The sequence below is a fragment of the Thunnus maccoyii genome, chromosome 14 (assembly GCF_910596095.1).
Source record: "Thunnus maccoyii chromosome 14, fThuMac1.1, whole genome shotgun sequence".
Classification (NCBI taxonomy): Eukaryota; Metazoa; Chordata; class Actinopteri; order Scombriformes; family Scombridae; genus Thunnus; species Thunnus maccoyii.
The window spans coordinates 28,929,479-28,944,526 of record NC_056546.1 but is presented as its reverse complement, the minus strand read 5'-3'; the positions used below and the strand labels follow the sequence as shown (position 1 = coordinate 28,944,526).

General features: G+C 39.0%; 2 protein-coding genes across 8 annotated transcripts in view; both read left to right on the top strand.

The window, feature by feature from the left end:
- The first annotated feature begins 118 nt into the window (after nt 1-118).
- Nucleotides 119-7,463, top strand: yipf4 (Yip1 domain family, member 4). Its single transcript, XM_042433589.1, has 6 exons — nt 119-379; nt 3,015-3,168; nt 4,438-4,609; nt 5,000-5,077; nt 5,189-5,302; nt 6,550-7,463. The coding sequence occupies exons 1-6, from the start codon at nt 322-324 to the stop codon at nt 6,685-6,687; spliced, it is 714 nt and encodes a 237-aa protein (XP_042289523.1). The 5' UTR covers nt 119-321; the 3' UTR covers nt 6,688-7,463.
- A 2,706-nt stretch (nt 7,464-10,169) lies between these two features.
- Nucleotides 10,170-15,048, top strand: part of birc6 (baculoviral IAP repeat containing 6) — a 125,895-nt gene continuing 121,016 nt past the window's right edge. For all 7 annotated transcript variants that reach the window (XM_042432631.1, XM_042432636.1, XM_042432637.1 and 4 more), the window contains exon 1: nt 10,170-10,593. In XM_042432631.1, coding sequence (XP_042288565.1) covers nt 10,383-10,593 — 211 coding nt within the window. In that variant the 5' untranslated portion in view covers nt 10,170-10,382. The remainder of the gene's footprint in view (nt 10,594-15,048) is intronic.

The following is a 15,048-nucleotide window of genomic DNA, read 5'->3' as shown; positions in this document are numbered from 1 at the left end:
TGGAGTTCCACAAATGACTTGTGGAGGGCAGCAATACGCCTTTGCTGCGTCTAGTCTGCCGCAAATTTCATCATCAGAAGAAGAAGAAGCAGAAGCTCCAATGTCCCAGCTTTGGACGTGACATGAATGCATCATAAGACGTGTCTCATTTCCCAGCTTCCTCTGCACTTCCTGCTTTCCATCAGACAGAACGAAAACAAAATGCGATAGTTGAACTTTAATAAGGGGCTGTGATCAATGACAGCGCTATCAACGCGTCCTGGCACATCTGACAGACTGCTTATTTAAATGTAATTTGTTTGGAGTAATATAAAATCCACCATGCAGTTCTCTCCAACCAACGGAGACTTCACGTTCGTCTCGTCGACAGAAGCTGAAGGTGGGCTAATGTTAGCTGCTAGCAGGCCTTTAACCTGCTTACGTGCTTTGTTTTAGTTGTCATAAGGTAGCGAAATCATCCACGCATAAATGCGATTAGTGTGAGCCGACAGCATGCTATTTGAATTAGCTACTGAACATTATTCATTTTGCAGGCTATCATGTAGCCTTGCTAACTCATTTCAGTGCTGATACGTGTCGTTCTTGTTGGCTGTAAATGAACGTAAGTTAGCTGAAAAACATCTTTGCATTCTTGAGGCTTCGTTTGATCTTCCACGTCGTCCAAGTTACGAGGCCGTTAAAATAAGACCCTGAAAGAATTATTATTAAAGTCATTTAGCTCTATGACGAAACACTATAGTTGGGTATCTTGACTAGGATATAACTTGTATTCTCATTCACACCCTTGTCACTCACTCTTCCTACCAGCTCACAGTGACATATTGTGACAGAAGCAGACTGTGGTAATATTTCACGGGACGGGTGGTACATGACTATTTCATGAATTAATTACAGACAGATAATAGACCTTGTTAATACAGCTTCCCTAACTAAATGTATAGGTCCTTTCATTAGAGACAGTGATGGCTGAAGTATTCAGATCCTTTACTTGAGTAAAAGTACCAATACTGCAATGTAAAAATACTCCATTACAAGTAAAAGTCCTCTGACTGATATATTATTATATATGGCATCATTAGATCATTAATACTGAAGCATCAGTGTTAGAGCAGCATGTTACTGTTGTAGCTGCTGGAGGTGGAGCTAGTTTACACTACTTTATATACAGTTAGCTAGTTTAGTCCAGTGGTTCCCAACCTAGGGGTCGGGGCCCTCCAAAGGGTCAGCAGATAAATCTGAGGGGTGGTGAGATGATTAATGGGAGAGGAAAGAAGAAAAAACAAAGTTCTGATACACAAATCTGTTTTCAGTTTTTGGACTTTTTCTCTAATCTTTGATTTTTGCTGAAATATTGGATCATTTGAACATTTATTGAAATGAAAGCATGTGAGAAGTTTAGAGGGAAAAATCACTATTTGGTGGAGCTGTTAACAACTCATAGACATGTGAAATGTGACACCGACTACACACTGCTTTTTGTAAGATGTCAAAAGCCAAAAAGGCTGGAAACCACTGGTTTCATCTTTAACAATGTGTTGTATTTTAAAAGCTTGTTATATTATCCATTGTGTCAAATCTTCATCTGAAAAGTAACTAAAGCTGTTAAATAAATGTAGTGGAGTAGAAAGTACAATATTTCCCTCTGAAATGTAGTGGAGTGGAAGTATAAAGTAGCATCACATGGAAAGGATTAGTAAAGTACTTTAAGTAAAGCACAATTATCTCAAATTTGTACTTAGGTATAGTACTTGAGTAAATGTATTTAGTTACTTTCCACCACTGTTTAGAGACACTATAGATGTCTTAATAGCTACTGTGTGTATTTTGTTAAAAAAGGTGATGAGTTTTTACCTGTCTGCAAGGACTGTACTGTATGTGTTTACAGTGGGACTGCAAGTAACATTCATCTTTATTACTGATTAAGCTGATGATCATTTTCTCAAATAATCAATAACTATGAAACATCAGGAAATAGTGAAAACTGCCCACCACAATTTCCCAGACACCAAGACCATGTCTTCAAATAGCTTGTTTTGCTCAATGAATGGTTGAAAAAGGTGTAATATTATTATGCTTCAAATGAGCTTAAATAAATCATCTAAATTAATTGACAATTCATTTTCTGTTCATTCCTCTCAAATGTTTAATGATGCTTACAAGCTACAGAGTGAAGTGGTCCTTTCCTCAAAAAAGAACATATAAGGGGTACTTTAATATTGTTCCTTCATAAAGCTGGAGGGCTTGCAAGAGATGGATTTTACAAAGAACAGTTAAAATCCACGTAGCAGAGGCAGAAATATCCTGGCTTTCAGTCTCTAGAATGGGCCAGGCTCCAAAAAACCCAAGGTCCAGCCCTAAAACCCTTCTTGTCTAGTACATGCCATGTCAAGCCCAAGCTTAGTGTCCATCAAGGACTGAAAAAGCCATATTTGTGGCGGCGTTGGCTCACAGAACGTCTGACATGGTTCACATTTAAACACAGGATCCAGGAACCTGCTCCAACAAGAAAATATTACAGACATGAATAGTATCAAACAAACAATAATAATAAATTACGTCAGCATTTTAACTTACACCATTAATGCATCCACAGTCTGGCATTTCACTCTTTTCTCCTTAATACAGGATTAAACTCAGTAATATGCGTTCTCTGTTTGTTCTGCATGGAATGGTTTGTGGGGGGGGAGAGGGAGTCACAGGCCTGAAGGGTGGAGTTATATAATCTTATGGAAGTGGTCTAGTCAAGAGTGGCAATCTATGCGATGAATGCAGGTGGGATGGAGACTTGACAACACTCTTCCAGAACCACAGAAGATATTATACACCTGTTTCCTCAGGCTCAATACTAATGTCCAGGTGGAGTCAGTTGATCTTTATGGGTGAAATTAGTGGGGTGGCTGTGTCATACTGTGTCTGTTATATTTCATCATACATCCTGATAGTGTATGTATTTCCTGTGCCACGTCAGTCTGTGATCAAACACTTAACTCTGCAAACAAACTGGTTCTCCACAGAGCTCAGTGGCACCATCAGCACCCCCGACATTAAACTGAATATGGGCAGTGACGGCGGTAAAGACCCGTACGCCACCACCTTCCTGAGGCAACGAGGCTACGGCTGGCTGCTGGAGGTGGAGGAGGATGACAGTGAAGAGAGCAAACCTCTTCTGTGAGTACATGTTGTGTCTTATGCCTTTTTTATTTTTTCAGATCTTCTTTCTACTAATAGTCAATAGTAACCTGTTGAACAGATCTGGCTGTTTCCACTTTTGGCAGCTCATACAGTCCTTTTTAGTGGCTGCTGCAACATTTCTACACAGGGCAACATGCATGTGTCACTCTATGCCACACCCCAGTCAACAGCAGAGCGGACACCAGTAAGTGGCTGTTCTACTGGCATATGCCACTCAGAAACGGCATATTATTCATGTTCCACTGGCAGTTACCACTTCTCACCAGCGAATACCAACAATATGGCACCTTTGTTTTGGTGTCATATACTGATTCTGAGCGGTATGGAAGATAAAAATGGCAGGTCACTGGTGTTCCTCCAGCAGATAACACTATCTACATGCATTATGCTGACTTTTACTGGCATATGACACTGCTGTGGTAATGGTTTACCTCAATGGCACATTAAATACCACTCTGAACCAACTTTTTTGATAACTGATTAATCTTTTTAGTAGTTTGTCAAGTAAAAATGCCAAATAGTCACTGGCCTGAGCTTTGGGGATTTTTTCTTTGTCATGTATGCTAGTAAACTGAATATCTTTGGATTTTAGGATGCCTGTTGAAAAAACACAAGCTATTTGAATACGTAAGCTTGGGCTGCTTTCAGTTATAAAAGGCATTTTTCTCTATTGTCTGACATTCTGGGAAAAAAGATAAATTGACAGAATAACTGTTAGATTAATTGATGATGAAAAAAAATCATTAGCTGCAGCCCTACATACCATCAACCACCTCTCAATCTCAGAATCACTCCCAAGAGCCAGAGCTGTGAAATCAAATCCTTTGATTTGTATGATATTGTGTTATGAGACATTTTATATGGTGTGATTTAATAAAACAGACATTCTCAGATGACATCAGAATGTAGCCACTTTTGTGTTCTTGTTTGACACAAAGTCAGCCATCATTTTTACTTATCTTAGTTAGTTTTTTTTCTCTTGCCACTTCAGGTTAAACAGAGAAATGTGTGGCAAGTTGTGATTTGTTGGAATGTATGAGTCGGTTGTTAGCTCCACTGTACAAAATGCTTTCTATGCAGTCAAACAGCATCATATACACTTTGTCAGAAGTATTCAACTTACTCAGATCTGATGTAATTGATTGATGTAATCCTGCTTTTCATACTTCTTTAGTGATCGTCTTCTCTAGCCGTTCACCAGGTAAAGCTTTAGTCGTGACAGTATTGTCTTATCTGTGTGATCAGGGAGGAGCTGGACATTGACCTGAAGGACATCTATTACAAGATCCGTTGTGTGCTGATGCCAATGCCATCACTGGGTTACAACCGGCAGGTGGTCAGAGATAACCCGGACTTCTGGGGCCCTCTGGCTGTGGTTCTGCTCTTCTCCATGATCTCCATCTATGGACAGTTTAGGGTGAGCAGGACACACCACTGTCATCTGCATTCATGAATTCAAGCACATTTCCCACAGTGTTCCAGGATTGTCTATCAGCCCTTTTCCACTGCAAGAACGTAACTTTCTATAACCTGGAGCTTTCCATCACCTGAACTTTGAAGGACCTTGTGAGGCTTTGGTTCTACCTTGTGTTTCCACTTCCTGCTTTTCCTGCACTGTCACCTTTTTCTACCCACTTGAGTTTGCAGCTATGAAAATAAGACATGTTAACACATCACCTTGGACTTTGGCTTTTTCACATTGGTGAAAAACTGTTTTTAGTTCATATAGTTAATGATGTTGATGGTATGATGTGGTAACTTCCTGCCGCTTTTAGTGTTCACTCTAAATTCTGCTTTTACTTCTCAGGTTGTGTCTTGGATCATCACCATCTGGATATTTGGATCACTAACAATCTTCCTGCTGGCTCGTGTTCTTGGTGGTGAGGTAAGTGCAGCTGACACCTAGTCATCTTCTCTAACCAGACTAAATACAGTCAGGCTTCTCTAACAAATGATGTAAATGTTTTTCTCATGGAGTGCTGTTGTTGTTTTGTAGGTTTCCTACGGTCAGGTTCTTGGAGTGATCGGATATTCTCTTCTTCCTCTCATCGTTATAGCCCCTCTGCTCTTGGTGATCAGGGGTTTTGAGGTGGTTTCAACACTAATCAAAGTGAGTTGAAGACCACACGTTAATTAACAGCCTGTTATTTTCCATGTTGTGTAAATGTATAGAGTATTTGTCTAATAACAGTGGCTAGGAGGGAGAATGTAATCCCACTATCTCCAAAATCTGAATCTCAAAAACCAGCAGGATCCCTTCTCTGGAGTCACCGAACTTCTGCCTAGAACCAGCAAATCAAAACAATCAGATATATTTCTCAAATACTAACAGAATTATGTCACCAGTCTGTGACCAAAAGAAGATACTACTCATCTGTGATATACTGATCAGAACATTCAGAGACTGAACAGATGGTTGAAAATGTTATCATAGCTGGCACAGCTTTGAATACTGTTAGCTTCAGCGTAAATGCTCCGTGCAAGTAACGCAATGCACTGTATGTTCTGCAGTGTATAATCTGAAAAATTCTTTGCACGACACAAGTGTGAGCTGCAGTGTGAGCGTTGCAGCTATAGCATGAAAAAACAAGAGAAAGCAGATCTCCTCTTTTTATATTTGTGTACTTGCATGGAGCATGTTTGAGGCCTTGCTGCACCTAAAATCCACAAAATTACTGTTAGTGCTGTGAACGTTGACAATTTTCTGTACATGTATACGCATGAGACATAGTAGGTTCCAAGAATTGAGCAATAAGTAGCTGTTGTTTGTCCAAAAACACCATTAAAACAGTTTTGGAACAGTTAGTAAGTATTTGAGGTCAGATGTCAGCTGAAACGCCTGTCTTTAAGATAAGAAAATGGCATATTGATAAATATCTTGTAGCTGTAGGCCATCAGCCAGTCAGGAAGTGTTAATCAGGGGGAAGTATATGAGATATATAATTATTAAAACTGTCTAAACCTTACAACAAAAACATTCCATTCATGAAACAGCCTGTTTTTTCCTGAAAAGTTGTCTCCACTGGAATAATCATGGAAATATTTAAAATACATTTGAGAGAATAAGTGTAATCTTATTCGTCTGGTATGAATGTGTTTATAATAATCAAATAACTCGTCCCAAGTGGGTTTCAAACAATCCTTTGCGTGCACTGATGGAAGAAACAGACTTAAAAAGAGGCTTTGGGTTGCAGCTACACGTGTAAATAATTGTGTGTAATCCAGAGCCTGATAAAGATCTCTGACAGTGTAACTTTTGTGAAAGCAGTAACCTCCTTCATGCACTTGTTGCGTGATATGTCTCAGTCACAAATATAGATGAATAACAATACTTTATTGTCTGCTCTCATCTTTCAGCTGTTTGGAGTGTTCTGGGCTGCTTACAGTGCTGCTTCACTGCTCGTCGGAGATGAATTTAAAACGAAGAAGCCTCTTCTCATATATCCCATTTTTCTTTTGTATATCTACTTCCTGTCACTATATACTGGTGTCTGACTGGATGAGTTGAAACTGTGGACCTTTTCATGGACAGTGACCCTGGAGCACAGGGGGGGAAAAGTCAAACATCGAAACCAAGATTTTTTAAAAAGGTGTTTATTTCTTTTTTAACTCTGTTTAATTCTAGACGGTGGGGATGTTGGGAATATATATCAATGTATATAGTTTTGTCCCTTATGTCTTTGGTCAATAAAAAGCATATGCTTTTACAGCTTAAACTTCAGTATGCAGACTTCTCGTTCACCAGTGCAATACAGTCCCCATAGTCCAATTGACCTGTAGTTCATGAAGCTGGAAATAGTTACAAGGTTGTATATTAATGTATTTTATTTTTTTCACATGAATGTGGTGCCAAATATTTGTGTATATTTCATGCAGAAGGAAGAATTAAAGAAGAGAATACAGCACCACACAGAAAGAAGGAAATTGCTGAGCATAACGCTTTGCATTGTTATGCACTGTAATGTAGTATGATAAATGTCCATTTATGCTTTTTTTCCCATTTTTCAGACTTATTTTCTTCATTTATGGATTTCAGCATTAGAAGCGGGTTGACTTGGGCAGTTAGAGTGATATAAAGCATTGCCTGCTAAATGTGGTGCCTTGTTTTCCTACCCCTGTTTGTCAAACGTTTAATACGGGAATATAATCATTTGATCAAGAATTACAGTAAATGAATAGCATAGTTTGTCACTTACTTACACCACAAAGTCTCACTCAAAATAATAGTTTGTAAATATAAAGTATAATATAAATAAAGGTCAACAACACAATAGCTGTGTTCCAGTTCCATGTTACATACTGGTTCTGAACAGGTTTCATGTATATAGTGTCACACTGGAAAAGTGACACAAGTAAGCAGCCATGCAAGCAGCTCTATAAGGCTGTACTTATGCTGCATTCATGTCCGATTAGAGTTATCATAATTCTGACTTGTAAATGGTGTTCATGTCAACTTTTCTGAGAGGTGTGATATATCCAACTTGGCAATTCATTTTAAAGGTGGATCACCAAAGTCACAGGATTAATCCTCTGGGAGCCATGAATGCATGTACAAAATCTCATGGCTATCCATCCAGTAGTTATCATGATAATTCAGTCTGGACCAACTGACTTTGCCATCCATATAGCCATGCCTGTAGCATGCTAAAAAGTCAGTATGCAGACTATAAAAACAACCCTTGATTTTTGAGTGTATACTGTTTTCCTACATGTCGCACACACAGTTGCAAAAAAATCAAAGCCACTGAAAATTTGGTCTCTGAAAACGTTCTAAGTCCCAATTAGTGAACCTACATACTGTACGTGACTTCACTTATTTCCCAACTGAGCCCTGTGAGTGAGAGGAGCCCAGGTAAAAACGCAAATGCTGAAACCACTCCTGTGAAAAAAACCAAATGTTTCAATGGTGGTTAATTGCATCTAGAGGTTTTATAGTGGAGGTTGATGCATGCGTATATGACATCACCATAATCTAGTGCTGAGAGGAAAAAATTCCACCACAACTCTGCTTCTGGAGGATGTATAGAAAATTACCTTCTTTCTGCACAAGAAGATCAACTTCAGGCATTAGTCAGGCATAGCATAACCTGGTTTATACAGCACAGTGGTAGAATGTAAACAAGTATATTTACTCAAGTCAAAGGGAAATATTGTACTTTTTGCTCCGCTACAGTTATAGTGAATTTGCATACAAAGATATGAAGAGCTCATAAAGTATGATGCTTTGTTAAAGATTAAACTACCCAGAATTACAAACAACTAGAGCTGAAGGTGTGACTTTGGGCTCTGGGTGATCATAATGGCTATTTCTCACTATTTTCTGATCATTAGTTGCATCCTTATATAAAATATTTAAAAATTAGGAAGATTCTCTGTGCTCAGCTTAAATCTCAGTTTAAGATCTGCACCTGTGTACAAGCATGATTTATGACATCAGAACTAGTTTGGAGCCAACCGTGGACCAATATACAACTTGCACAAATGTGATGAGGAAACTTCCAGTGCACATACACTGAGAATACAGTGAAGTAGGGGACATCTCACGTCCAGAAGTTCAACTTCTGAAATGACAAATATTTGCATATTCTTAGATTCTGGGTTTTTCAATGAGGAAGAAGGAGGAGATGGTAACATGTATCAGGGGATCTTTAATTAAAGTACTTCCTCCAATGCTGTTTAAGTGTTATAATATGGCACTGTAACATCACCATAGAGATGGGCACCACTATTACCTAAATGTGTCATAATGTCATGTACTGTATATACAGTGATGAAGACAGGGCCCTGAATATGTTCCTTGGGGAACTCCTTTGGATATAGTGGATACTCAATTTATGAGTTGCCCAACACCACAGGCTGACCTAATGTCGTGTATATTTCCTATACTGACATTGTTTATTTACCATAGTGGAGTTGTAGCTGCATAATGATCTTAAGCATTTTTTACTCATACATATGTTAAAAGTGGTGAGGCACTGGGTGAAATGCCAGCTGGCCCCAGTGTGGCGCCACCTGTGCTGGGTATATTTCCATGCAGGTTAAGCTATTTACCTTCTGTCACACTTATGAGACATAATGATGTTAGACAGTCATGCAGTGCAGGGGGTCTCTATGGCTGTTAGTGGCCACTTAGTCAACAGCTGGCTTTAATGTTTGTAATCCAACAACCAAGTTTAAAGCAATTCCTTACAAGTTAGCTAACTTTTGATAGACCCTTTTCTCTGCAGACATACTGTATTAGGAAAAGTAGAAGAGGAACTGATAACATTGACCATGGCTCAGTTCCAAAACTGTCCCAGTAATGCATTCTTTATTAGTGTTATCATTTATATTTTTTAAGGCATTGGAAGTTTTTTATGACTGTGATTGCATGAATATTATAATCTCCTGGGGATGGACACTAGTTCTGAACTGATTAGTCAATTAATTGATTAACTGATGGACAGAAAATTTATTAACAACAACATTGATAGTGTATTAACTGGGATTCATTAAGCAAAATGCCAAAAGTAAGGATTTGCTGCTTCTCTGTTCCAATTAAAGAGTAATATCTTTGGGGTTTGGACTGTTGGTTGGACCAAACAAGCAATTTGAAGACATTTTCTACTATTTTAAAGTCTAAGGCAATCAGCTAACTAAACAAATAAATCAGTCAAATAAATCAATGATGAACATATTGTTGGTTGCAGTCCCAGTGGACATAAAGGAGCTACAATAAAATGGAATCCAGTGCATTAAATACTAGGCTCCAGCTGTGAAGCTCAATGTTAAGTTTTAATTCAAAGTGTCAAAGTTATTGATTCCACTGCGTAGTAATGCTTGGGACATTAGTTTGTGGTCTTATTTAACTGGTCTGTATCAATTGTGTACACAAATATTTTGATGTTCTTATTATTTTGTCCACCCGCTGTTCTCGTTTACACCCAGTGTTATCGCGGGACGTGGCGGAGAGATACGCTAGCTCCGTTTACCAATCGTGTAACTGACAGAAAGCCCAGCCTGGAGTTCCTCAGCGCGGATGGTGAATAGCCACTGCTGCGGTAACGGGCGGAGGAGAAGAAGCCGCAGAAGGTGTCAGCAGTGGCAGAGGAGTGATAGTTCGGAGTTAGTCTTTTAGATTTAGCAGTATTACGTGTATCATCGGATCCGCACAAACCCCAGAAGGGAAGGGAAGGGAAAAATCAGGGAAGATGGCGGCCGCGGCCTCGCCGGGCTCCGGCTCGTCCACCTCCTCAGACTGGGTTGTGCTGAGAGACGGTTGCCTGCGTTGCGACGAGGAGGGCCTGCGGAGCCTGTCCTACCACCCGGCCCTCAATGCTATCTTGGCCGTTACCAGTCGCGGTAGTATCAAAGTGATAGACGGCACTTCGGGGGCCATTCTCCAGGCTTCAGCGCTGCACGGTAAGCACCGGAGCTCCCTGTCATCCCGACACCGGCAGTGTCACTTCTGACAAAGCGGCCGCGGATTGTCAACAGACGCTAAACACGACACTGGCTCAGTTGTAACCGCAGCTAGCCGACATTAGCAGTTATCTTTAGGCCTAGTAATATTATTTGGCAAAAGAAGATTCGCTTAGCCTGTTTTGCCTTTGAAAAAACACAAAGACCATCTTCGGACTTTGATTCGTTTGTGGTCAAATTGAAACTGGTGCTTCTTGAATGCCAATGTTCGCTGCAGTTTGCCACAGTTGCAACATGACATAATCTACCATGCAAGCTAATAGCTAGCTGGTCCACTTAGCACGCCGCTAGTTAGCCCTGTCAGTTTGTGTTTTTCCAGCGGGCAGTCACGATGTGTCGTAAGAAGTACATTTCATATCTTGGACACCTGAAGTAGCACACTCAACTTATTATTTCACACCTAGTTACAGGTAGTATGGCGCGTTCATGTGAATTACTGTCCTAGCCACTAAGCTAGCTAGCGGCTTTCTAGCTGCTTAACTGTACAGTTTCTCGTCAGTCATTTGCAGGCATTGGTGTGATGCTGGAAGTACACTGACTTGATGCTGTATAGTTGGTGTAATGGAGCCTTGTTTGTTTGCTGGGCTAACTTTGCTAATTTAGTCAAATTACCAGCGTAACACTTGTCTTGCTGGTCTTTGTCAAGCACGCAATGTCCTGTCATAATGTACTGACAGGACAAAGTTAATGCAAGTGTTAAAAATTGTGTGCGGCAGAGTACGGTCTAACTTAAACCTGCTCCGTGTGAAAGTGCCCTGAGATAACTTATGTTGTGATTTGGCGCTATACAAATAAACTTGACTTGACTTGACACTCATTTGTTTATCCATTACAGCAAACTGTACGCCATAGTGTTTTTCGAATTGTGAGCAAGATATACAGGAAACACAGTTTGTTGGGGTGTCTTATCTATGGTCAGCAGCCTATTGTTACCATTTGTTTACATCTTAAATGATGCCAATCTGCTGATTGATGTCAGGATTTCTGGAGGAGTTTTCACACTGACTTTTATTATTGCACAAAAACAATATATATTTCAACATACAGCAAGGCAAACCAATTATTTCTATGTACATGTTGCCACATAAAGCAGTTACTGTGGCTTGGAGTAATTCTTGGAAAGGGAATGAGACCATGCCTCCCTCCAGAGTTACTAAAGCTTTTGTTAGTGAGGCTGTTGACTGTAGGTGGTATTATTAAACATTTTCAGGCACATTTATGTTTGTAGGACTTTGTTATCTTGCACTGGCCTTTTTGTTTCATATTCTGCAGCTCATTTAGGGATAGTCGTTTCAATCAGATGACTTTAAGATTAAGCCTTTTTTGGGGAAGAAGGACTTTTAGAAGATAGACATCTCTTTGTTGGATGGAATACCCATAAGTTTCATAAACAACCACCTTCATGTTCCACTTAGGTTTACATGTATTTAGGGAAAGGTTCATGGTGTGAATAACTAATATTAATGAAATATTGTTTTTACAGTAGATGTGTATGTTCATAGTTTGTAAAAAGTAACACTGCTTCCTTGAAAGGAAAAGACAGTTATAAAAAACAAAAATAGACTTGCATCCTCAGCAATATGTTATATCTTTATTTCACTTTCAGTTGACTTTAATGTCAGTTAGGGCTTGTGTTCTCTGTCACCATCAGATGTCTGTTGGTTGCGATGGAGAGAATATTATGATCTGATTCAACATTTGTTTAGTAGTGGCTGTCTATACTGTCCAGTGTTGTGAGACTCATTAATGAAGGAACCAAAGACGGAATGTGAAATCCTGACAATATTTGGATGGGTGAATGTTTTTTTTTTCTTTCCTGTGCAAACAACATCATGATTAAAACACTCAAGGCATATTTACTCCTCACTGCATGTCTTTTACACCTACCAAGTTCATGTTCCAAAATAACCCAACAGATGAAATCTGTCAATCAGTGAAAGTTTGCTGTCAGATAAGTGTGACTGCTGCAGATCCTCTATTAACCATGCACACAAAGCAGAGACGCTAATACAGTAAAATCAGTAGTCCACGCAGTCCAACAACACACAGGTGTTGGGAAAGAGTAAATGAATATAACTGCATTAGAGAAAACAAGCACTTTGTTGTTACTTCACCAACTATTTGCATATGTACTTGTGATATAGAACCTGCTGTACTGGCTGATTTCAGGATTATAAAAGCCAGAAATCTTGTTTCACTTTCATTTTGTTGCACTTGTGATTTGAGTCAAGGATTAGAAGGTCATCTAGATGCTGACTGATTTGACTCTCATACATTATAATATCATCAAGATAACTTTTAAGCAGAATCTTGACATTAAAGACCGCAGCAGACTGAGTTTCGATTTTTTTTTTCATATTTTGTCTTTGCTTTGATTATATTATGGGAGGAAGCAAATTTTTTGTGAGTTTTCACACCACTCACAAACATGGCACAAATATATGTTTATTTCTGATATATCTTTGTAACAGAATGAAAATGTCAGAAAGGACATAATGAAAAGAAAAAAAGCATTATTTTAGGCTGAGAAAAAACAGGAAAGCTCCAAAATAATAAGAGTTTGTCTATTTTTGATGTCTATCCACTGTGGTGGTGGTGGTGGGGGGGCACTTGTAGTCCTGCCCTCAGGTTCTCTGAACAGTCTGCTTTCAGATTTGGCAATTTGCTCACTGTAACTAGGAATGTGCTTTATTACATTTTTTGGCTTATACAGGAAAACTGATGAAAACTGTGTTTCCATGGTCATTTCAGCCTACACAGGTTTCCCTGTAATATCTCCAGATGTCATTTTACACTAGTGCAGTTGACCTCTTATTGTAACTGTGATATTTGGTGCAAATGCAGACACATGAAAACACAGCTGCTATTAACACCTGCACTGATTAATTAATAAACATTTTACTTTTTCGAAATATATTATAATGATCATTTACAGACGTGAGCACGAGTTACTGCAACTCTAATGCAGAAAACATATCATTTGTACATAGAACAGTAAAACAAATGTTTTTTTTTTGCCGTTGCTTCCAAATGAAATCAAGTCTTTGTAAATGTTAAAAGTCAGAAATCTTCATTTTAAATCATTAACTGAAGTGATTAAAAATGCAGTGGAGGAGAGATATTCACTTACCATGTTCAGTGGCCAGTAATTGTCACATTTAAACAGATTAAGTGATGAAAGTTGTTATTGTGTTGGTCCTGATCTGCCCATGAAGACCTTCTTCACAATGTTAACCATCTTACTTACAGTTTGTTAAAGGCTTAATCAGTGAATTGGCAGCAATGTCACAGTATCACCGAATAACTCAAGCCTAGTCATGTTCATGTCAGTTATTTTCATTCCTACACGGTGTATTCAGTCAACTTCTTTACAACACAACACATTTCTCATTACTGGGATCTACTGTGCTGTTCACTGGGCACAGGTTTGTTTTTGTTGATCTTTATTATGCTGCAGTGATATTCACTCCAGTCACCTTAAAACCAGCACACTGTGTTGCAAGATGTAAAAGCACAGGTGATGCGGGCTGAGAGACACGTGACTCAGTCATTGTTTTTGTTTTTATCATGTGCATGCTCCAAGCCTGTGTTGTTGAACATAGATTCATATGTGGGTACATACAAAAAGCAACAGATAATAACACTCCCTCCAGGATTTTGCAAAGTCTTTGATTGTGCAGCGACTTTTCTCAAAGCGCTCTTATTATGGTAAAATTGCAAGCAACTACAACCAATGAAGAGTCACATGTAATCACTTCCTTTGATAAAAAGCATACTACATATCACAGACACAACTATATTTCACTGCTAATTTTTAAATAAAATCAGTCAATAACGCCATGAAAATGAATCCATTAACATAAAATATAGTTTTATTTCCATATTGCCCATTCTTTATGTTTGAAGTAGATTATGTCTTTGTTGTCTGAACATCAGCTTTTATTCTTCTGACTACCTGAATCAAACCTCATTCAGGAACATTCGGGAACATTTGGGAATGGTTTTACTCGGTGTATGGCATCATTTTTGTTGGTAGGTGAGATTTGTCCATCTTCTACCTGAATGCAACTGGATCCTTGCTGTATTGGTTCACTGTTGTGCAGTCATGAAGGGCTGGATTGAGCGGGTGCTCACACTGAGCTTTACCTGATCGCAAGAGAAGTGATAACACTCAGGGCATCTTCAAGGACAAGAGAACCATGCTGTCCATTACCACAGGGTCTCATGAGTCCATGCTCAGTGCAAATGGTAACTTATGACGTATGTTACCGTAACACCAAATGCAACAATTGGTCCAAATCACAAATGATCTGTTGACTTGGACATTTCATGTGGAAAAGTTGTGGTAATTTAGCAATATTGTGAAGATTTCTTGAATTTGCGTTAATTATTGCG